This window comes from Hemitrygon akajei, chromosome 3 (genome assembly GCF_048418815.1).
Source record: "Hemitrygon akajei chromosome 3, sHemAka1.3, whole genome shotgun sequence".
Taxonomy (NCBI): domain Eukaryota; kingdom Metazoa; phylum Chordata; class Chondrichthyes; order Myliobatiformes; family Dasyatidae; genus Hemitrygon; species Hemitrygon akajei.
Genome location: NC_133126.1, coordinates 122831714 through 122855901, shown reverse-complemented (window position 1 = coordinate 122855901; position 24188 = coordinate 122831714). Strand labels below are relative to the sequence as shown.

Here is a 24188-nt window from a genome sequence, read left to right as displayed (position 1 = left end):
AGAGTTCATACTGTAGAGAAGAATGGAAAGGAGAAATCCAAATGTTGTAAAATAATTTCTCTGATTTGCTAGACTCTACTATTTTTATGTGCCATCTATCCCTGCTGCTATCAGGAGGAAGAAAAATATCTCTTAGGCTTCCCTAAGTTTGTACTCTGTTCCCATTCTGCAATCCTTCTGGATCAAACAAAGATTAGATGATTGTGTTAGATGTGGGGATGAGTCCAGATAGGTCCACTGGCGAAATATAATACAAACAAGTCAACATGAGTCTTATCTCTTGTTCTGCTAACATAGCAATTTCTCGGCAGTATAAAGGCAGGGAAAGAGCACGGAAATCTTGTCTCAAACTGCTAACACAGGGTTGTGACAAGCCAACGTGAATTCTCTATTCAGTCAATCTACACCTTGGCAGGATGAATTTGCTTTTCACCATTATAATTTCTGGAGTTATTTGTGAGTATTAACATTGGTTTTGAAGGAATTTATCTGAAATTATTTCTTCAATTATATTATTCATTGATAACATGTTTATTTAAATATTTGCTTTTTAAATGAACAAAACAAAATTTTGTTTCCAGCAGCACAGACCAAATAATATGTTAAGATTTTCTTTTGATTACAAAAGATTTGGGGTAAATGTTCTGGGAATTTTAGAAGTAACATTAGGTATAAATGGGCAGATTATAACTGTCTCTGAAAGAATAATAATTGAAAAGTATAATTAAATCATGGCCTTTTCTCCAAATAGGTGTAAAATAGACTTGATTCCCTTTTCTCAGTTTCTTTGCCTTTGCTGCATCTGTTTGCAGGACACGGCTTTCTGTTCCAGGACATCAGAGATGTCCTCCTTCTTCAAAGAATGGGGTTTCCCTCTCTCCACCACTGATGCCACCCTCACCCACATCTCCTCCATTTCCCAAACATCAGCGCTCAACCCATCTTCCCACCACCTTAACAGTGATGGAGTTCCTCTTGTCCTTATCTACAACCCCATCAACCTCCACATCCAACACATCATCCTTGGCAAATTTGGCCATCTCCAAAGGGATCCTATCACTAAAAACATCTTTTCCTCTCCCCTCTGCTTTCCACAGGGATCACTTCCTTCAGGATTCCCTTGTCCATTTGTCCCTACCTTCTAATCTCCCTCCTGGCACTTATCCCTGCAAATGGCTTAAGTGCCACACCTGCCCATGCACCTCCTCCCTCAACTCCATTCATAGCCCCAAACAGCCTTTCCAGGTGAGGCAACATTTCACCTGCAAATCTGCTGGGGTCGTCTATTGTGTCTGGTACTCCGGATGTGAACTCCTCTACATTGGTGAGACCTGTTGTAAATTGAGGGATCACTTCATTGAGCACCTCTGCTCTATCCGGCAAAAGTGGAACTTCCTAGTGGCCAAACATTTTAATTCTGATTCCCATTCCCATTCAGACATGTCCTCCGGTACCAGGTGAAGCCACCCTCAGAATGGAGGAGTAACACCTTATATTCCATCTGGGTCACCTCCAAACTGTTGGCATGAATATTGATGTATTCTTCTGGTTAAAAAAATCCCTCTCCCTCCCCTCTTCCTCTATTCCCCACTCTGGACTTTTACCTCTTATCACCTATCTATTACTTCCCCCTGGTCCTCCTTCCTATTCTCCAGTCCTATCAGATTCCTTCTTCTCCAGCTCTTTACCTTTTCCACTCATCTGGCTTCACCTATCACATTTCAGCTAGCCTCCTTGCCCTCCTCACAGCTTTTTATTCTGACTTCTGCCCTCCCTTCCTTTTCAGTCTTGAAGAAGGGTCTTGGCCTGAAATGTCGACTGTTTATTCATTTCCATAGATGCTGCCTGACCTGCTGAGTTCCCGCAGCAATTTGTGTGTGTTTCTTTGGATTTCTAGCATCTGCATACTTTCTTCTGTTTATGACTTGTTCTCTTATAGTTATCTTTTTCTAAATTATAGGAAAATGTACTTGGAGAATAATCAAATTTGTAATGCACATAACTTTGAATGACAACATTAAATTTATTTCAGTGACAAACTCAGAAACGGCTGTTTCTTCAGTGCCGGTCTCTTCTCATGCTCAGCAAAAACTCAAGTTCAATACACCAATGGTTTATTCTAGATTGTTTCACAAAGATACAGTATGCATATGCAGACAGAGAGAAATGCAGTTAGACAGAGAGAATTGCCAAAACATACAGACTTAGATCAGAGGCATAATTCGTCACGTTGCACAGACCCCATGTGTTATGGTCTGCCGATGAAAATCCATACATGAGAAAAGCTTTCTCTTTGACAATATTTCAAAATTAAATACAAATTGTAATTAATATTAAAGTGGCAAGTAATAATTCATCATAATTTAACAACAAAATCATTACCCGTTCCTTGTCAGTTTTTAGTTATACTTTCTGCGTCTAGAAATTGATGTGACTAGTGACAGAAATACAATGTATTTATGTGTGTGTGTTCTATTTAACAACTACTAATCTGTACTTTAAATGGGTTAACAGCTCTGAAATTATATAGAGAAGGTCAAAAAATTGTCTTTAATGCCTGCTCAAGTCATTAAATTAATTTCTGGACTTAGGTTTAAAATTGATAACTGATAAATTGACAGAACTGATAAGGTAGTATTCAAAATAAACGAAACCACCGTTTGATTGCAGTTGCTATTACAGGAGTCTTTCTGTGGCCACAGTTTGCTATGACATACTTCCATTTGCCATTTCGTAATTTTAGGCTGATGACCTTTGAAGCTGGAACAAAAAAGATTAGTGGGAGCATTTTGTGCTCCCTCATTTAGACCCCAGCAAATAATTAATGGTTTGAAGTTGGTTAGGTAATGGAACCTGCAATAATTAGTAGTTGAGGCAAAGAAACAGATACTTTTAAAGGAATATTAGGAATTCTATGAGGAAACAATATGGTAGGCCTTGAGATGAGAGGTGAGGAGGTTGGAGAAAGATCGTGTGAAGCATAAACACTGACTGAGGCTGGTAGAACTGAATTAATTTTTTCAGTAATTTTTGACTAATCACAGTTTTCTACAGCTTTTCTTTTAAAGGAATAGACTACAAACCCCATGCACCAAAATTATTTTTTTCTGAGGAGATATTCTTTTAAATAGTCTCAATTTCAGAAAGAGTTTATACAATTTGTGGTACAAGAATCCTAGCCACTAATTGATGCTAAGCAATTGAGTGAGTTTACATTATAACATAATATTTACTGCATTGGAGAAGGATAAAGGAAACCCTTAAGTGAGGCACTGAGGGCTACTAGACTCAGGATGGACAATAAGAGTTTTCAGTTGACAGCCTAATCCAGAAATGACATTAAAAACTCATTATTTCTGCCAAACAACAAGATTTGTTTGATGAAATGAGAATAGGATCTGCTAAATGTGATACTCCCTTAATATTGTCCTTTGTTTAAAATACGATGGATTAACAAAGTCAGTACCTGTCATTTTTGAATGTTCAGAACAAAGCTTTCTAATCACAAATTAACACCTTAGCTCATGATTAACCTGGTAAGTCTCATAAGTACCAGAGCAGCTTCATACTGACTTGATTCCTCAAAAGCTTATCTTGTCTACAATTGGCAAGCTGCAGGTGCAGCACCACACTCACCCTTACATTCCTTCTTCACCTCTCCTGCCTATCCTCTCCCCCACCCCTTGATCTTTCCTCTGATTGGTTTTTCACCTGGCACCTTCCACCCTCCCCCCACCTCCTTTATAGGGCCCTTGCCCCCTCCTTCTTCAGTGCTGACGAAGGATCTCAGCCCGAAACGTTGACTGCTCATTTCAACGGATGCTGCCCGACCTGCTGAGTTCATCCAGCTTGTTTGTACGTGTTGATTTGACCACAGCATCTGCAGTGTACTTTGTGTTTACCACACTCACCCTTGTGTTCCCAATCCAACATATCAAATCAATTGTCTTTATGTACAGTTGAATTCTGACAATCTTCCATTTTTTCTTCCAGCTCTTTCATGTGCCGCTCAAGTTTCCATCAGGTGGTGTGTAATTAGCGAAGCAGAAAAGTCAAAATGCAATGAGTTGAAAAATAAAATGAAAGGAGACTCATTGCAGTGCATAAGGAGGAATAATGTTAAAGAATGTTTGCATGCCATCAAGGTGGGCTTTATTTTGTTCTGTCATAGACTATTGTGATCAATTATTTTATAGCCACATTATCAACATACTGTGAACTAATAATAAGACTCATATAAGTAAATAGAAATAGTAGTAATAATTGGATATTCAATACATGTGTTCCAGCAAATGTTGTTGTGAATGTCCCCCTTTCTAATTTGACAGGACTACTAGCATGGGCTCAGTTTTCTCATAGACCAGGTCGGTAAGACATTTGCTGAAGGCAACACACTCAGAGCAGTTATGCTTTAAGTAGGAGCAGTAGAATTTATATGCTTTTATTACTGGCACTGCTGCAGCACAAGGTCAATGTTTCTGACTTTGATCTTGAGTACATTCAGATTGAAGCCAATGGAGATGAATTTTAGAACCACAGCATATCACTAGGACTGTTCATGTGCCATTAACTGAGGAAAATTTTCCATGGCAATATCTTGTACATATACAGTATCTGTAAAACACAAGTTCCAAAGAAGTAAGCATCTCCAGAGAGGTTGCCAAAAACTTGGCCAAAGATATGAGAACATTACAAAGTGGATTTCCTGGAATGCTACTGTGAATTCCTGTCAAAGAACTTGACCATTTTCACAAAAGTTCTACTTCTTCCTTGAAAAATAATATAGCAGATTTTGAAGGCAGTGAATGCTTAAGAGTGAGGGAAAAAAATCCTCCAACAGCTGTCTGTGCTTGAAAGTGACTTGGACAAAGGAAATCTCTTAAGAATATCGTGAGATGGCAGCAGGATCATAAAATAATCTTGACAAATAAAGGTTTGAATGGGGAGCAACTAAGGAAAAAAAAGTAACATTAAAATAGAAGGTAAGGGATGTATGATGAGAATAGAAAACAAAATTACTGTGGCATGTTAACGTAAAACCCTCCTCCTTTCTCACCAACCAGGATTGTTGAGATAGAAATTACATTTTGATCTGGAGGTTTACTGAAATTTTATGGCCTAAGATAAGAGTATGAAAGAGGCAGCTGATAGCAAGGTGACAATGATCAATTTGTAGAAATTATTTAAACTGATCAATTTGTGGAAATTATTTAAATGCTAATAAAGCTGAGAATGAACTATTGGGATGAGAAGGGGTAATCCTGTACAATTTATTGGGAGACAAGAGCAAGCAGAAGATCAGGAAGGGTATTTGAAGGGTTATGTGCAGGAAAGATAATAAAAGTGAGAACATCTGGTGCACAATATGAGTAATTGGAATATAGGAAGAAGTGTGTTAATACATAGAGACAGAGAATCAGAATAAATGGATTCTTTACAGGTGGGGAAGATATAATTAATGGAGTTCCCAAGGAACTTGGTCCTGAATTATTTATTGCCTTTAATAATAGACAGAATGTAAGATTTTGTGACATGAAAATAAGTGGCGGAACATACAAGAATAATGATATTTGGACTTTGAAAGGACTTAGATAAAAGGGGCCAAAATTTGGAATTGAAATTTGAGGTTGCAGAATCTGAGGTCATGCATCTTTGATTGAAAAGGTAAGTTGATATCTAAGAGGACAAACTGCCTGTAAGTGGAGTGCCGAGGAATATAGTTGTTCTGGTGCATGAAACACAAAGAAATAAATATCCTGGTATATAAGTAATTCAGAAGGGAATGGCAGATTGGACTTCATCGTCGGGGGTTGGAGTTCAAAATTGAAAAATGATTGTTTTTATTATATTGGTCTGGTACGGGACAGATATATTAAGTAAGGGCCCAGATATATATCTAATGGACTGAATATCTAAGTATTTGAATAGACAGGGTCTGATCAGGGATAGTTAACATGGCTTTGTGCATCCAAACTTAGCGAGTTTTACAAGGAATTTACCAGAAATGTTGATGAAGGAAAAGCAGTGCATGTTGTCTACACAGACCTTAGCAAAGCCTTTGATGAAGTTCTGCATAGGAGGCGGTTCCAGAGGGTCCAGTCATTTGGCATTTAGGATGGGGTAATTGGACTTGACATTGGCCCTTCCATTAAAACTTCTGGAGGGAGAATGGATCAGAAATTGGCTTAAAGGCAGAATCAGTGGTGAATGGTTATTTTCAGACTGAAGGGTGGCAGTATTAATATTCCCTGAGGATCAGATCTGGGGCTAATGTTTTTTTAATGTACGTTTGCTGAGATATGTGTGTGCAAGGTATGCAAACGACACAAGCTTGAGTCAGTGGTAAACATTGAGAAGAGCTTGTGTGCATGGGAACATAGATAGGTTGGCAAAAGGGGCAGACAAATACCCATTGAAAATTAATAAAGTATGAAGAAATGTACTTTAATAGAAAGTGTGAAGAGGACAGCATAGCCAAAATGGCACAGGGGATAAAATCAGAGAGAAAAAATTGATGCGCGAGTAAATCTTAAAATTGAAAAGAAGGAACGAGCTCTCTAATAAATAATACATGTTTTTTTGCAGGATAACACAGCAGATGCTATAACTGTGGATGGTGGAGATATATATGAGGGAGGCCTTTTATCTCAAGGACGCCTAAAGCCACTTGCAGCGGAACAAACTACGGGTAAGTGCTTACAAAACACTTACATGATTAATCAAAATACACAAAAAGGAACAAAATCACTTTAGGTAAGATGCTGATAATCTACCATCTAATAATGATTTGCATTTGGCTCACAAGTAATGTTTGCCATGTTCCTCACTACTCCCCGGCCCTGATTCTGGTACTCCATTCCACTACTACGGCCCCATTTCACTGATTCATTGGGCTCCATTTTCCTCTTACCCAGGTCTCAGTCACCATGCTGCATTCCAACTTCCCATTCTAACATTCAACACACTGGAGCTCTAGTTTTTGTGCTTTCAATTGTCCAGTACTCTACTTCCCACACTTCTTTTAAACTCACCTCGTTCAATAGGAAATGTAACAAAATACCATGTAGCATTTATAAATAAAACGTGAGGTAAATAAACTCAACTACCTCCAAGACCAATTCCTTGAAGATGTCTTGGATACTACAGAGGCTGGTACCCATCATGGAGCTGACTATTTTACACAAGAGTCTGTAGATGATGGAATCTGGAGAAACAAACAAGATGCCAGAGAATTTCATCAGGTCAGGCAGCACCTGCATCGACCGAACCTATCAACTGTCCATTTCCCTCAACAGATGCTGCCTAAACTGCTGATTTCCTCCAGAATTTTGTTTGTAACTTCTGCATTGCAATTATCCTTGTACAAAATACTCAATACCTATGATAGATCTCACTTCACAGTTCTTTCAACAATTCACTTTGTACTTTATTTTCTGTTGCTTAAGACATTTACGAAGCATAATTACTTGTGTATTCAGAGCATTCTACAGAAGTTGTAATATATTTTAACCTCTTTCTATCACCAGAATAGATTTAGGTGGATTGAAATGTGTTTGTTGCATATGAATGAGATTACTGTATGTTTTAATGCTTCTGATAATGTTCTGTATTGTATTGTTACAGGAGAGACATGCTACTACGCTGTAGCAGTTGTAAAAGCAGATAGCAGCTTTACGTTCAAACAGTTGGGAGGCAGGAAATCATGCCACACTGGTCTAAAAAAATCCAGTGGCTGGATCATCCCAGTAGGAACTCTTCTGAATTTTTATCCACAAAGATGGAACAGAGAGGACAGAGTTGAAAAATGTAAGTTGTTTTCTTCAGTCAGAAACTTTACAATGCCCATGTCGATGAAAAGAATTCACACAGGCTACCTTCAGAACAAATTTTCTGTTTATTCCAAGCTGATGAGCAACATGGGAGTCACTCATTCTGGAATGAATGTGCACTGATCCAAAGTTACAATTATACTTATACTATTTCATATCTACTTCCTCCCCATTATCTCTACCCTCCATTTGCTGTGTGCACACGGAGCAGGTTAGCCTTTTGCAGTGTCAAGCATCAGTGCCTATGCACTACACGAGGCTTCGAGATCAAGTACATTGTGTACTACATGAGTTGTGTACAGTTCTGTCTTTACCTTATATATACAATAGCAAGCTTCCGTCCTGGTGGAGTTTATGGGATTGTTGTTAGACTGGTAACCAATCATGAGTTTGCTATCATTTCTTTTAGCCTATAATTTGCCTTTTGGGTTGGTTTGAGTCATTTCCAGTCTTCATCTGCCTAGTACCAATCCTACAGAATCCCCCTTTTGCTATTCTCTACCTCACTTGTACTATTGTAGCAAAGAGGTTAACTTAAAAAAGATTGAAAAGATTGAACCCACCCGGTGAATCCAATCCATCTGCTGGTCAGTAGTGGAGTTGAATGGAGTGCTGGGTTTGGGGGTGGGGGTGGGGTTAGTTGGATGGTGAGGGGAGGGATGTGTGAATGGATTGACAGTCAGCTGGAATATGTCTGATAATGGGACTCGAATCCCACTTCTCTTATTCCCTTTGCTATATCTAAATTGTTAATGGTTTGACCAAAGTCCATTATTGGATAAATTAAAATTTACAACTGTGATATTTGATGAAACAAACTTTGAAAATGATGAAAAACAAACTTTTCTAACCCCATCAGAGTAGTGTAGTGGTCAGCGCAATGCTACACAGTACCAGAGATCTGAGTTCGATTCCCACCACTGTCGGTAAGGAGTTTGTCCGTTCTCCCCATGATGGTGTGGGTTTCCTCCTGGTGCTCTGGTTTCCTCCCACAGTCCAAAGACCTACTAGTTGATAGGTTAATTGGTCATTGTAAATTGTCCTGTGATTAGGCTAGGATTAAATTGAGGATGGCTGGCCAGCATGGCTGGAAGGGCCGAAGAGCCGATTCCATAGTGTGGCCTAATAAATAAATTAATAAATCAGAAATATTGTCATGTACTCTCAAATTCCTTTCCAGAGGTTTGAAACCAACCAGACTAGTTGTAGCCTGTCCCCAAATGGAACTTTGAATGTCACATCTAAGGCATTTCAATGTCCAATTCCACCTTAAAAGCTTTGCCTAACTGCAAGTCCTTTGGCCCCATGTCTGCTGCTGAAACCCATAACTAACTTATGTTACCAGTTAATCTGGCTACTTGACTGCATTATTCGGCCACCTTTCACATTCGACTCCCCTTTGAATAAATCATCCTATGTTTTGCCCTAAAATCTTATATTTCCCTGTGTTTGCTGAACTTCACAGGATATCTATCACACTACCTTAATTTTCCAATTCATATCCTTTTTAAAAATTCCTAAACAGTTGCATGCCCCTTTATTTTTATAATTATCTCTGGTCCTAAATCCTTTGAGAAATTTGTGTGAAACCAAATCTGGCTCGTTGAGGATCATTGAATTATCCCACCAGTAGCTATAATAACTTCAGCAACACACAAAATGCTGGAGGAACTCAGCCTCTATGGAATTGAGGAAATGATCAATGTTTCAGGCTAAGACCCTTCACCAGGACAGCCGACTTTCTTGCATTTGTGACTATAATGACTTCAGCTGCTAGGACCCTAAGCTCTTATACTACCGTGCCCCCCCCCCCCCCCCCCCATTAAATATCTCTATTTCACTACCTCTTCTAAAGTATATCTTTTTGATCAAGCATTTGGTCTTCTGTTCTAATGGGGCAGGTCTGCTGCTCTAATGCCAGTGCTTTTTCTGGGACTTACCCAGTTTCCAAAACCGCTAAGAGCATAAGGTGGAGGCAGCTGTCATCTTGCATTCTATACTGAGCCTCATACACAGGCATTCCCATTCTCAGGCTAAGAAGCCTGCTTATTGAGACTGTAGGGAATAGGCCTGGTACAAGCATGAAAGTGTCATTCAAGTGGTTGGGAGAAGTCAGCTGCTTGGAGACAGGTAGGACATTCTTATCTGTTATTTAACTAAGCTTCAAATGATTGGCAGGTCATGGTGTTTTGTAGCATTTTAAGTGTAAGACTACTTTTAAATGTTTTAGCAGTATTTTTATTTTTTAAAACTTTTCAAATGTCATTGAATGATTTTGAATGTCAAGCAAACTCAGTCAAACTGATAGCATTCAGTGAGTAAAGCACTGACGACACTGAAGCTACACTCTCTGTGCTGGGAGCTGAACATCTAAGTGAAGACAGTGCTGGTGGTGGGGTTTCACAATCTGCATACAGGATTGGATGTACCATAAATATTTTACTGTTACAGTCTCATTGCTAACATTGCTGATTTTGTACTGATCGCATTTCTCCCATTCCTTTTAAAGGAAAATATATTTCTGTAGTTGAGCTCCTTCACGCATGTGGTCTGAATAGGCATAGGTTTTATTTGCCATTCACTCTGGTAATGCTCATATACTACGAGCTTTGGGAATGTTCTCTTATGGAATTGTATTCTTAACGCTGTTAATTAATTTCAACTTTCTTTTCCAGTTGTGTCAGATTTTTTCTCTGCCTCTTGTGTCCCTGGTGCGGATAAAACCCTATTTCCAAAGCTGTGTCAGCTGTGCAAATCTACCTGCCAACGATCACATGCTGAGCCCTATTATGATTACACAGGAGCATTCAAGTGAGTATTCATTTTTTTCTGCAGTTTGAAATGATCAAGATTGATACTGAATGAAATACTACTCATCAGATAATCTTAAACTATTTGGCAAGGGGAATAATGTAACAATTTGTACAGAACTTTAAATGACTTCTGAAAGTCTCTATCATAACTGATTGATTTTAAAGTATATTTATGATTTGAATATTGACAGATGATGTACATATGACAAAATCCTATAAATGTTTCAATGGTTTAATTTAACATCAGAGAATGCATACGGTATACAACCAGAAATCCTTACTCTTCACAGAAATCCGTGAAACAGAAAAAAACCCAAAGAATGAATGACAAAAATATCAGAACCCCAAAGCTCCCCCTCTGCATTCCACACACAAGCACCAGCAAAAGCACCGATGCCCCCCCTCCCTCAACCATGCAAGGAATAGCAAAACCCCCAAAGAGACATTGATCTAGAGTTCATCAAAAACTACAGTCCATCTCAACACTTATGTATCTCAGCAGCTTCTCTCTCTCTCCTCTCTCTCTCACTCTCTCACTTGTTACGAACCCCGTAACTGGGTCACTTACCAGCAAAAATAGAGAGGTCCGTTGAAGTCTGATGGTACTATTTTTAACAGTATTTATTGATAAAAATACACAAAAATAATATCATTGCAAACATACAGATAATATACGTCGTCAATACTAAATCTAAAAGCGTGGGTATAATAATAATCAATAAGAAATAGCTCTATCGTTGTCTAGGGGATAATGTATTGTCCGATGGAAATATAAAAGTCACTCAGTTCATTCAGGCTGCAGCTTTTTGGTTGTAGAGAGAGACAGATTTTTAGAACTTGCCAGCTTTTCCTTTTTATGATGTTGATCCTTCGAAATTTCGTTGGTGGCCTCTTCTTTAGCTAAGCCATTCTTCCATGGTAAGCCCGCCAATTCCCAGGTGAGGGAAAAGGACGCACGCGAGCCCCACTGGCTGTCGCTATTAAACGCTATCACGGGATTTCTAGCGTTTCTCCTGGTGCGTCTGAAGGGGTTGTTCCCCAGACCCTCTCTTATCCTTACTCACGGGGTCTCAGATGTCAATCAGGTTGGGATGATGCAATCCCTCAACCAGCCCACTCTGGTCATTCCCTGAGGGCTTCAATGAATAGTACAGTACTCAATACACAATTCCGTCTCCAAGAGACAATAGCCGTTATCAATGGTTCCGCCTTTCTGGGGGCCAGGACACATTCCAAACCCTTGTGGATTCTGCGTGTCTCTCTCTCATTTCCTGGGTCCCAGACCCGAATTAATAGCGATCTTGTGATTCTCAAAAAGGAGGGGGCTACTTTGTACCCTTCGGCCCCTCAGAGTTGTGGCACATTCGTAACACACTCCTGCCAAGTAATTAGTTTTTACTACTGTTAGTTGTTAATTGAGTATTGATCAGGAAAATGAAAAGGAATCTGCTCTATAAAATAGGTGTTTTGTGATCTTTGACACTTACCTGAGAGGACAATTAGGATCTTGGTTTAAATATTTCAGCTACTAAAGGGGACCTCTGCCATTGCAGAACTTCAACACTGCACTGCAACTTAGTAATATGACAAGATATTCAATCCTTTCATCTGTTTAATACACAGCTCTTTTGTAACTCTATTTCACCATCTTAGTTCTCTGGTAGAGTTAGATGGCACTGGAAAATGTTTGCTGGAAAAGCTGGTACATAAGTGCCAATAGCAGTTGCAGATTAGTGAGGTCAGGCTAAGATGCATTGGCTAGAGGAGCCACAACTGAATAGAGTGTGTCAGTTTGTGAGGAGCTGCAGAAAAGAACTGGTATATTCATATACAATCTACTGTACTTTCCCACGTTCTACACTATGTCCCTTATTTTATAATCTGTTCCAATACACAATGGCAACAATTCCCCAGTTCTTCAGATCCCTGATACTGCATAACAAGAAGCCTAAGGATATAACACATAGAACCACCAGCTTGGATGCTGACACTCCGTTTTACTCCAGACATCCATCATGCTTACTGCAGTGTGGGCTCACTGATGAACTAATGGTTCCAGATTCCAACATTCAAATTGGCTCTGGAGGTACAGGATTATATTCTTCAGTGTGTTATTTCATGTGCATTGAGACATCTAGTTTTTTGAGACAAAGTCACCCTTCACTCCTCCTTAAAGCTTTTATTTTTTGACATCCTATTTTAAGAAGAACCAAAACTTTTGTCCAAGTAGTCATGAATCCCATTTTCTCCCATTTCCTTGTTGTTTTCAAAGCACCTCCCTATCTCTGATATCCTCCAGGTTTGTAGTCCTCCAAGATAACTGAATTGGTTCTCATTCTTGTCAAAATTCCTCACTTTTTCTACTCTCCTCCCACTATATAATCCCTCAAGATAACTGCATTTCTCCAACTATAGTCTCTCAACTATCCTAGAATCTAATTATTAAGCCATAGCTTTAGGAGGTACTGGAGCCTTAGGTTCCACAACAGCAGGTTCAGGAACAGTTTCACACTTCAACTATCAGGTTCCTGAACCTCAACTTTGAACTGATTCCACAACCTATGGACTCACTTTCAAGGATTCTACAACACATGTTCTCAATACTATTTACACTTAGTGGTTTATTACAGGAGGTACTTAATAAAGTAGCCACTGAGTGTCTGTTCATGGTCTGCTGCTGTAGCCCATCCACTTCAAGGTTCAATGTGTTGTATGTTCAGAGTTGCTTTTCTGCACCCCATGCTTATAATTTAATTTTTAAATTTGGATATAGAGCACTGAAACAGACCCTTTTGGTCCAATGAGCTGGCGCTGCCTGTTTATACCCATGTGACCAATCAAGTTACTAACCCATACGTCTTTGGAATGTGGGAGGAAACTGGAGCACTTGAAGGAAACCTACACAGTCACAGGGAGAACGTACAAATTCCTTACAGACAGCTGCAGAAATTGAAGCCACACCACTGGCAAAGTAATAGTGTTATGCTAACCCCAACGCTACTGTGCGACCCAAAAAGGTTTTTTAGTGATGGTGGTGGGAGTTGAACCCCAATTGCTGGTGCTGTAATAGTATTATGCTAAACACTACACTACATTGCTGCCTCAATGTACAGCTTATTTAAATTACTGTCACCTTCTTGTTAGTTTGAACCAGTCTGACCATTCTCATCTGACCTTTCTCATTAACAAGGTGTTTTCACCCACTGAACTGCTGCTCACTGGAGATTTTTTTTTTGTTTCTCGCACCATTCTCTGTAAACTCTAGTGATTGTTGTTGTGTGAAAATCCCAGGTGATCAGCAGTTTCCAAGTTACTTACACCACCCATCTGGCACCAACAATCATTCCATGGTCAAATCACTTAGATCACATTTCTTCCCCGTTCTGATGTTTGGTCTGAACAACAACTGAACCTCTTGACCATGCCTACATGCTTTTATGCATTGAGTTGCTGCCACATGATTGGCTGATTAGATATTGGCATTAATGTACAGGTGTACTTAATTAAGTGGCCGCTCTTACTTATGAACACTAGAAATTCTGCAGATGCTGAAATTCCAAAGCAAAGTATTCAAAATGCTGGAGGAACTCAGCGGGTCAGGCAGCATTTATGGAAATGAATAAACAATATGCTTTGGGCCAAGTCCTTTCTTCAGGACTGGAGAAGGGTCTCAGCCCAAAATGTATTGTTTATTCAGTTCCACGAATGCTGCCTGACCTGTGAGTTCCTCCAGCATTTTGTGTGTGTTATTTATTGAGTATTGTTTTCCTTTCTTGCGCAGCTTGTCTCCCTTTGCACAGTGGTTGTTTGTCAGTCTCTGTGCAGTTTTTCATTGATTCTATTGTGTTTCCTTTTTCTACTCTGAATGCCTGGAAGGGAAAGAATCTCTAGGAAGTATATGGTGCATATACATACTTTGATAATAAACTTACTTTGAACTTTGAAGGCAATTTTGTAAGCTGATACATACCTTGGCACTGGGCTTCTGTGTGGTTTTAATGCTTGAACTGGATGTTCTCAATACTGTCCCAAAGATCCTTCTCCACTCTGGGTGATCATGCTCAGAGACATCCTAAACTCATGGGACTTTGCACTTCAAGGGTATATCATTCCTCAGTTACCCATTGCTCCACGCTCAATCAGATTGGTTTCATTTAGTGGGTGATAAATGTCCAATGATATTCTAGGTTGGCAATGAAATTGTTTCATGAAAACTAACCAGACTCTTTCTTTTTTTAAAAAGCTGTTTGAAAGAAGGTGCTGGAGAAGTGGCCTTTGTGAAACACACTACAGTCCCAGGTAGCTAAGTATATTAAAACCATATTACATCCCATTCAAATCTGAGTTATGCAAATATTACTGTCTACAAAACTCTACTTACATGTGCAACATCTTGTTAGACTTCTGAGACATCTTTAGCCACATTTGTAATGGTTTGTACTTATCACCATTTCTTTGAGAGTCCGTGGCAAAGCTACGGACGCACATCCAAGGTGTCATGTGCAAAAATTGTGTTCGCACACAGCATGCAGTGCTACCCCTCCATTCTTTAAAACCACTCACAATGTGAACCGAATAAGGATTGTACAATGTGCCTCATCTTTCCATGGAATCTTAGTGAGATGTATTGAGGATGTTTTTCTCTTCAACTACCAGTAACCTGTAGTTGAAAACAGTAAGACAGATCCCAGTGCATATACTAAGGCTAAATTCATGTTGATTGCATTTTTAACAAGAGGTATGTGTGTGTGTGTGTGTGTAAAATGAGAGTTTATTTTTTGTATGAGATATCCAATTTAGACATGTCATAATTTAGAAATTATATCTTCACCATACTTTGAAAGTACTATCCTATCAGTAGTATTAGTTTAGTCCTAATTCCTCCATTTTTGTCACCAGTTTGGATTCCTGTAGAAGAAGCTACTCTGATTTACCGTAGAAGAATCTCGTCGCCAATCACTATGAGAGACTTTACTCTGTTATGGAACAGAAATATGCTTTGGTTTCCTCCCACAATCCAATGACCTACCAGTTAGTAGGTTAATTGGTCATTGTAAATTGTCCCGTGATTATGCTAAGGTTAAATAGGTGGGTTACTGGGCGGTGTGGCATGTTGGGCCGGCAGGGCCTGTTCTGTGCTGTAGCTCTAAATAAATAAATAAATAAAGACACAGACCTTGGTATACGGTTAACCTTTCATTACGTGATCATGGGAAGCTGTTGTCTTACGACTCCGATAATGTCAGGTTACATCTTAGATTTATACAGTGAATTTTGGGCAATAGCACACAGCTAAACATTCCTGGTTAGCGATTTCCAAAGCATTTGTTAGGTATTACCAAGTTTACTAATATTACATGCGATGCACAAAATCGTAGATACATGTGTACAGTTAGTTCCTCTATTTCTTCATTCCTGATGAAGGGTCTCGGCCTGAAATGTTGGGCTACTCTTTTCTCACAGATGCTGCCTGGCCTGCTGAGTTCTTCCAGCATTGTGCACATAGTTCCTCAATTAGCTACTTGCTAGACAGTCTCGGAAAAAGGTTAACAATACCTTATTGCTGGCATGATCTATGTCTGGTTACTGTTAGCTCGCACAAGCAGGGCAGTGTCTGCCTCTTATCTCGTCACCCTTATGAACCAGGTCTTGAGCAATATCTAGCTAGTCAAGCTCGACAACATTTAATTCCAAAATTCATTTTAACTTTATAATTTTCTTCCACAATTCCTTCTCCAGTAAAATTAGCCATATCTTGTCATAGCTCTAATTGTCCTACAGCTCGTTCTGTGGTTTCCCCACCATAAGTGTGCCAAAGGGTCTACCAGTACTGTTACTTCTGTAATTTTTTAATCTTTGAAGAACATTGTGTGGAAATGTTAACACTGTGACCATATGCTCAAAATTGCTTAGCACATAACCTTTATTATATAAACTGGGACTGGGTTAAGGGGTTGGGAGTACAAAAACCTCTCCTGTAAAAATGTTTTTGTATGATATTTTGTAGCTGATCAGAAGAATGATTACAGACTTCTTTGTAAGGATGGTACCAGAAAGAGCATTGATGAGTACAAGAAGTGTAACTGGGCAAGAGTCCCTGCCCATGCAGTAGTGGTGAGAAGTCGTTCAGCTGATAATAACAAGAATGAGAAGATCTGGGATTTCCTCTCAAGAGCTCAGGTACATGAAATGCAGCGTTACTTCACAGATGTGAACATTTGTAGTGATTTAACCCCAAGAACTTACAGGCAGAGGCTGCAGCTTCCAAATGGGGTCTATCTAACACACAACATCAGATATGCATGCACCAGTTAAGGCCTGTGCTATGAAAAGCCTTTTGTTAGATGCTTTGGTGCTGGCATGACACCAGTGTGTGATTGTACCCCTGCATTCCTTTTAATTTGCAGTGTCAATACTCAGGTCTGTTATGTTTTGTAATTTCAAAACATTAAACCAATTCAAAGAAGACACAGAGTTCAAAAATATGTGAATAACTTCGAGTTTGCTTTTAGTGAGATGTGCACGAATCGCCTGGTAGCATGACCAATTAATGAATTTTTACATACTGTATAAACCACAATTAATTATTTAAACAAGAATGCTTAATCAGCCAACATATATACAAGATCACTCAAATATCATTGAAATATTCAATACACAGCACTCTTCCCTGCTTAGCTATAAACTCCAGCTCAATAGAGACTGCATCTCAATAATATACACAGTTTAATATACAACTACTATATAATGACATCCACAGCATAGTAAATTTTAATTGTCGCATTCAGGTTTAAAGAGTTAAGCACTGTGGAGGTTTTCTTATTCTTGTGGTATAATGTCTTTCCTGACAAGGAGATCATTCTGCTTCTCTGGTGAGTCTTGTGGCTGTGAAACAATCTTAGGTTCTGTGGTGGTTGTAGAGTTGACTCTGAGACTTCAGGAACTGGTTCTGACAGCTCTGGGCACCTTTCTTCTCCTTTTCTCTCATGGGATCTACATTGATTAGTTTCTTTTTCTTTCTCATGTTCCTTCTCTCTTTCACACCATTCTTCTCTTTCACACCATTCTTCTCGTTCACATTCTTTCTCTCCATCTCTTCTCTCCTTTTTCTTCTTCTAGTCTGTGCATCTTAATCTTGGGAAGGTCCATTTAGTTCTCTGGAGTATTCTCTTATTAATCCTTCTATTGTTCTCTTCACTGTTTGATCTCTCCTCTTGGCTTCCACATCCACAACATCATCTGATGAATCCTCTGTCCTCATATCTCCGTTGACTCCTTTCCTACTGGCCTTCCATTCATCCAGCTGGACTTTGATCTTTGCACCTATTTTTACAAGCAGTTTTTTGTCTTTCACTTGAAGTTCACGCAATAACAGTGCATGTAGAGTAGATTCTGGTCCTTTATACTCACAAAAGCCGAATGTTTGCAACTTTACTGAAGCTCCTTGAACTCTCTCCCAGCTTAAAACCAAGCCACATTTCACAAGTAGTTTCCTGATTAACATATCAGAAGCTTTCTCAGATATGTTGATTATAAAAGTAGTCAGATCACTACTTTTGTCACATTCACACTTCCTCTGAGCAGCATGGTCCTTATGGTTCAATATGCTTTCTAACCAGGGGCACAGAAGTTGGCTCCAACACCTGCTTATTCTGTTGGGCAGTGACTTGTGGTGTACAGCATCGAGACAGTTGTGGTGTCGTCGAGTATCGTTGTCAGTTCACCAGATCCTGGTTACCATGCTTCTTAACACACCAGAAACCCAGTAACTATCCTCCCTTTTAAATTTGAAAATTTATTACACCATTCTGAAAAAGAAGAGAATTGGAGATGTGTTGGGGTATCAGTTGGAACAACATCCAATAGTACAGTTTGCACTACTGAAGTGTTACTGACTTGAACGATCTGTGTTAACAGAGTTTTCCTGAAAGTGATCTTTTTAGTATAAAAGGTAACAGCTCAGAATTTATTTAAACAGCACTGAGTTTCTAAATATTTTGTTTTATAGGCAAAATATGGGCAAAATAGTACTGCAGATTTTAAGCTTTTCCAGTCAACAAAATATCTTCAAAAGAATCTGATGTTTAAAGATTCAGCAGAAAAGCTTGTTCGCCTCCCTGAAGGAATGGACTACCTACATTATCTCGGCCCGAATTATGTATCAGCTCTAAAGGCCATGAGGAGAGGTAGGATAAGATCTGTTGAGAAGTTAAAGTACTTTGGTCGAGACCCTTCATTTGACTGGAAAGAAGGAGGCGATGTAGACAGTCTGAGAAGGCTGGGGGGGTGCAGACAGTATAAGAAGGTGGGGGGACAGTCTAAGAAGGCCCATTTCCCTCTGTTTTATCTGCCTGACCTGCTGAATTCCTCCAGTGCTTTGTATGCTGCAGTGGATGCCGATTGTCTGGTGAATGAAGTTAGGTCATACCTTGGCAACATGCAGTAAACAAAATACAAGTAGAAGAATAATGCATATGTTTATTGAACGATTGAAAGGAAATCCACTTGTAATCTAATTCTGTAATGCAAGTAATGATTAGAAGTTACTTCTAGCTGAATCCACTAGATTAGGGATCACGTCTGGGTACCTGTGAAGCCCCTTTAACTAATTACTATAGAATGTGCTATAGAATACCATCTCCTCTCATTACATCTCTCTGAAAGATTAAACTGGAAACAATTTATCCAACTGCCTCATAATTTATCTTCTTAATATAAGCCTTGAAGGGGTTTATCCTTGGGGTGATTTCAGGGTATTCAGTGGGTAAGGTGATTTTCATTCCAATGGTTAAAGATGAGGGACTCTGATTTTTGACACACAGAGTCCACTGTGCTAATGTCATTTCACTCTCTGCATCGTCACCTGTTCACTTTCTGTAGTGAGGGGATCTTCTACACTGTAACTAGTTTTACAATGGCCTTTACCACTGGGGTCTTTGGGGGGAAATGTAGTTCTTGTTGCTTTGTTATGCCTTTTGATGCTTGAACTCCTGAGTTTGCTAACTTGCATTCTCAGAACATAGAATAATACAGCACAGAAAAAGGCCCTTAGACCACAATGTCTGTATTGAACACAATGCCAGATTAAACAAAAGCTCTTCTGCCTGCAAATGAACCATAAGACACAGGAGCAGAATGAGGCCATCTGGCCCATCGAGTCTGCACCGCCATTCAATCATGGCTGATCCTTTTTTTCTATCTCCTCCTCAACCCCAGTTTCTGGCCTTCTCCCTGGAACCTTTGATATCACACCATTTCCTGCATATTAATGTATCTGTCTAAATGCCTCTATCATATTTGCTGCTACCATTGTCCCTGGTGGCCATTCCAGGCACTCACCACACTCCACGTAAAAAAAAACAAATATGCATCTCCTTTAAGCTTTGCCTGTTTCAGCTTAAATGAATGTCTTCTGGTGTTTGAGATTTCTACACTGGGGAGAAGATGTCTATCCAATCTATGCCCTTCATTATTTTATAAACATCTATCAGCTCTCTACTCAGCCTCTGATGCCTCAGAGAAAACAACCCAAGTTTGTCCAATCTCTCCTTATGGTTCAGGTAGCATCTGTATCCTTTCCAAAATTTCAGCATCCTTCCTGTAATGGAGCAACCAGGATTGCACATAGTACCATAATTCCAGTCTAACTAATGTTTTATGAAATCCAGTATATCTTCTTGACTCCTATTCGATGCCCAACTGTGAATGTACGAATGCCATATGCATTCTTTACCATTCTATCTAACAGTGTCCCCACTTTCATGGAGCTATTGACTTGGGACTGAAGATCCCTGTATACGTCAATTCTGTTAGATATCCTGGCATTGTATAATTTCCACTTTCTCATTACCTTACACTTCCCCAGATTAAACTCCATTTTTTTTAACTTACATCTGAAATGTACATTTGACAACCTATTATTACTGTCCAACTTCCAACAATCTTTGTGTCACCTACAAAGTTACCAACACCAATCTTGAGGACTTCTGTTTCTCAAGGTTTACCATGGATGTTGCATCCTAGCTGTCTACTTTGTGGCAGTCAGTTGATACGCAAGCCAAGGCAGTACCATATGGAGTGCAAACTGTTGCCCAAGAGCAGGCTCCCCCACTCCATGCAGCTGATGAATCCAAAATAATGGCAGAGACCGATGCAGTTTGGCACCATCGCAGGAGTTGCCAGTCACTGTTGAACTCAATTGGATTGCTTTAGCGACTCCAGCTCCAGATTTTTCCTTGAGGTTGACTCCCAAAGGCTTCCCCATGAGTGGGTATAGCAGCAAGGCAGTGGAGGTTCAAAATCAAAGCTTTCCTACTCCTAGATGAGCTGCCAACCATGGTTGATGAACCCCATGCTAAGCAACTGGTTTTAAAGCACCTGTAACCCGCCTTTGCCCCTTCTCCTGTCAGTAGAAATGGTTCCACCAGGCTTAGTAGCTAAGCCACACATGAAGGCCAGAAGCTGGACTTGGTTGTCAGAGGCTACTTGAGATGCTCACCATTGGGTGAGTAGTGGGACCTTATCCCCACTACTTCCCCTCCCCACCCCAGTACCAGAGGCCCCAGTATTAATACCTCATTTTTTCATTTTCAAACTTTTTTTATTGATTTTTAAACAAAGAAATGAATAAATACAAATCAGAGGAGAAGTTATATCAAATAAAAATGTACAAACAACAAAAGAGATATATACTGTCAAAGTCATATAAATATAATATTAAGCTATTGTGTATAAACAAAGGACCACAACTCCTCTGGGCAATTCATACAAAAAAAGACTGGAAATTTTTATAATAAAGAGAGAAAAAAACCCACTAAACTAACCTAAAGCAAAAAAAAAAGAGACTGGGCAGTCCATTTGAGGATAAAATTAGAAAAGAAAAAAATCCTTCTGGTCAGTTCTGAACCTTCGTGGATAATGAGGAAAAAAAAAGAGAAAAAAAAGAAAAAACATTTTACCTAAAAAAATAAAAAAAAGAGAAAAAAATTAAACCATATGAAAATATTGAATAAAAGGTCACCAGGCTTGCTCAAAGTTAAAAGATGTGTCAAACGTCTGGCTTCTAATTTTCTCCAAACTTAAACAGGACATAATGGAGGAGAGCCAATGAAAAATGGTAAGTGGATTAGACTCTTTCCAGTGTAACGAGATAGCTCTCCTAGCCAGTAAAGTTGAAAAGGCTATCACATGTTGAGCGGAAGCAGGAATACTTCCTGTTTCCTCTGGAATAATCCCAAAGATCGCCATAAGTGAATTAGGTTGTAAGTCTACACCTATGACTTTTGATAACGTTCTAAAAACATCCCTCCAAAAATTATTTAACTTTGCACAGGACCAAGACATATGAATTAGAGTAGCCACCTCAGCATTGTATCTGTCACAGGTGGGGCTTATATTAGAAAAAATATGCGCTAGTTTATCTTTTGACGTATGTGCCCTGTGTACTATCTTAAACTGAATTAGGGAGTGATGTGCGCAGATAAATGAATTACTAACTAGATAATAAATTTTACTCCATTGATCATCTGAAAGTAAATGCTGAAGTTCCATTTCCCAAGTACGTTTAACCTTATCATTGGGCATCATACGTGCATTCATTAACTGTTTATATATAATGGCTATCAATCGTTTTTGAAATGGTTTAAGCTGAAAAATAGCATGTATCATATTTGGTAAATGAACAAATGGATAATTCAGTAAAAAAATCACGTAAAAAATTCCTAACTTGTAAGTATCTAAAAAAATGTGCTTTAGATTTATTATATTTATCCACTAACTATGAAAAAGACATTAAACAGTTCTCTAAAAACAAATCTAAAGAAGTTTTTATTCCCTTGGTTTTCCATATTAAAAAAGCCTTATCCAGAGTTGATGGTTTAAAGAAAAAGTTAAAATGGATATTACTAGGGAGTGCAAAGTTATTTATTTCAAAAAATCTACAAAACTGAAACCAAATTTTTAAAGTATGTTTAACAATAGGACTAAGAGCTTTTTGGATTCACGGTATAGATAACCAGGACCGTCCTGCATGGCTACATTTGGAGGAGAATTCGGTAAGGGGGTTTTCTTTAGCTTCTTTATTGGGAGCTCCTCTTCCTTTTTTGTTCTCCAGGATAGGTAGCATTAATACCTGTCTGTTCATATAGGGATAGAATGATTGAAATGTAGCTGCATTATAGTTTACTGAAAAAGATTAACGGCCTTATCAATTGTTTACGTTACAGAGACCAGTGTTTCAGATGGTGTCAAATTACGCTGGTGTACCATTGGCGAAGCAGAGAAAAGTAAATGTGATAACTGGGCTACAGCAGTTGACTGTGTGTCAGGTGATAGTGCTGAGGACTGCATCAAACAAATCATGGTAATACAGCAAAGTTTTACAAAGCATTTGTAACATTTATTTAAATGACCAATTAGAATTATAGAGTTATACATCACAGAAACAGGTCCAACCTAGTCCAACTTGCCCACATTTGGCTCATATCCTTCTAAACTTTTCTTATTCATGCACTGTCCAACTGTCTTTTGTTAGTTTACCTGTCCCAATTACTTTCTCTGGCAACACATTCCATATATATTCCACCCTCTGTGTAAAAACATTTGCCCTGATGTTCCTACTAAATCTTCACCCTTCCCACCTTAAGCCTCTAGTTCTTGATTCCCCAACCCTGGGGAAGAAGATTGTGCATTGTCGCTATTTATGCCCCACATGATTTTATACAGTTCTGTACAATCAGCTCAATCTCCTATGCTCCAAGGAAAAAAAATTCTAGCAAGTCCTCAGTCCACCTGAATCAGAATATTTTTCCATTTTCCCTGTGTTCTCCAGAAGTGCAGAACAAATTTACCTCCTCATTGCCCCATTAAGACAGTTCCAAGTTAATCATCAGAGTTTAAATGGAGCAGCTGAATCTCTATTTAAAACAATAACAATTTATTGATTATTTTTTCTAGAATTGCAAGGTTTTAATGATTAGTAAAGGTTGGACAATTGCTCTATTCTGTGGAACCTGTTGGATTCTGAAAAGTTCTGATGGAATTCTGTAGAGGCTCCACTAATCTGTTAAGCATTAATATCCATAAGTTCCAGCACGTAATGTTTAATACTGTAAATGTTTCTATTTCTTTCTCCCTTCTTTGTTTGCCTAACTTCCACTATCTATGCTTAATGTTTGAACTATTAACAATCATATTTTATTTGAGGAATCCAAAAAGGGAAAACAAATCAAATGAAAAATCAGAACTTGGAAAATACTTGAAGCATGTGTGAAGAGCCTTAGGCAGACTTTTGCTGACTTCTTAACAGTACTCCCAATAGGCCACAGTATGGCAGACCAATCTCCAACACTAACTTCCTTCTATGAGTTAAGTTCGTTTACAAGATCTTTGCCAAAGATACGCACACTCTCAATAGGAGATGTAGTAAAGTGCACAGCTCATAATCATTCAGTTTGCATCTTTCAAGACTCATAAGAAACTTCTTGCTCATTTTACATAACTACCAAGGAGAATGATCAGATTATTATACCTAAACACAGCATAGTCT

At 38.9% G+C, this 24188-nt stretch overlaps 1 protein-coding gene across 1 annotated transcript in view; it reads left to right on the top strand.

The window, feature by feature from the left end:
• The first annotated feature begins 299 nt into the window (after positions 1-299).
• tfa (transferrin-a) overlaps positions 300-24188 on the top strand; it is a 47637-nt gene continuing 23748 nt past the window's right edge. Inside the window, exons 1-9 of the mRNA XM_073040744.1 lie at positions 300-456; positions 3994-4145; positions 6586-6688; positions 7624-7806; positions 10505-10640; positions 14886-14941; positions 16650-16822; positions 18651-18828; positions 22867-23003. Of these exons, the coding sequence (XP_072896845.1) occupies positions 417-456; positions 3994-4145; positions 6586-6688; positions 7624-7806; positions 10505-10640; positions 14886-14941; positions 16650-16822; positions 18651-18828; positions 22867-23003 (1158 nt within the window). The 5' untranslated portion in view covers positions 300-416. The remainder of the gene's footprint in view (positions 457-3993; positions 4146-6585; positions 6689-7623; positions 7807-10504; positions 10641-14885; positions 14942-16649; positions 16823-18650; positions 18829-22866; positions 23004-24188) is intronic.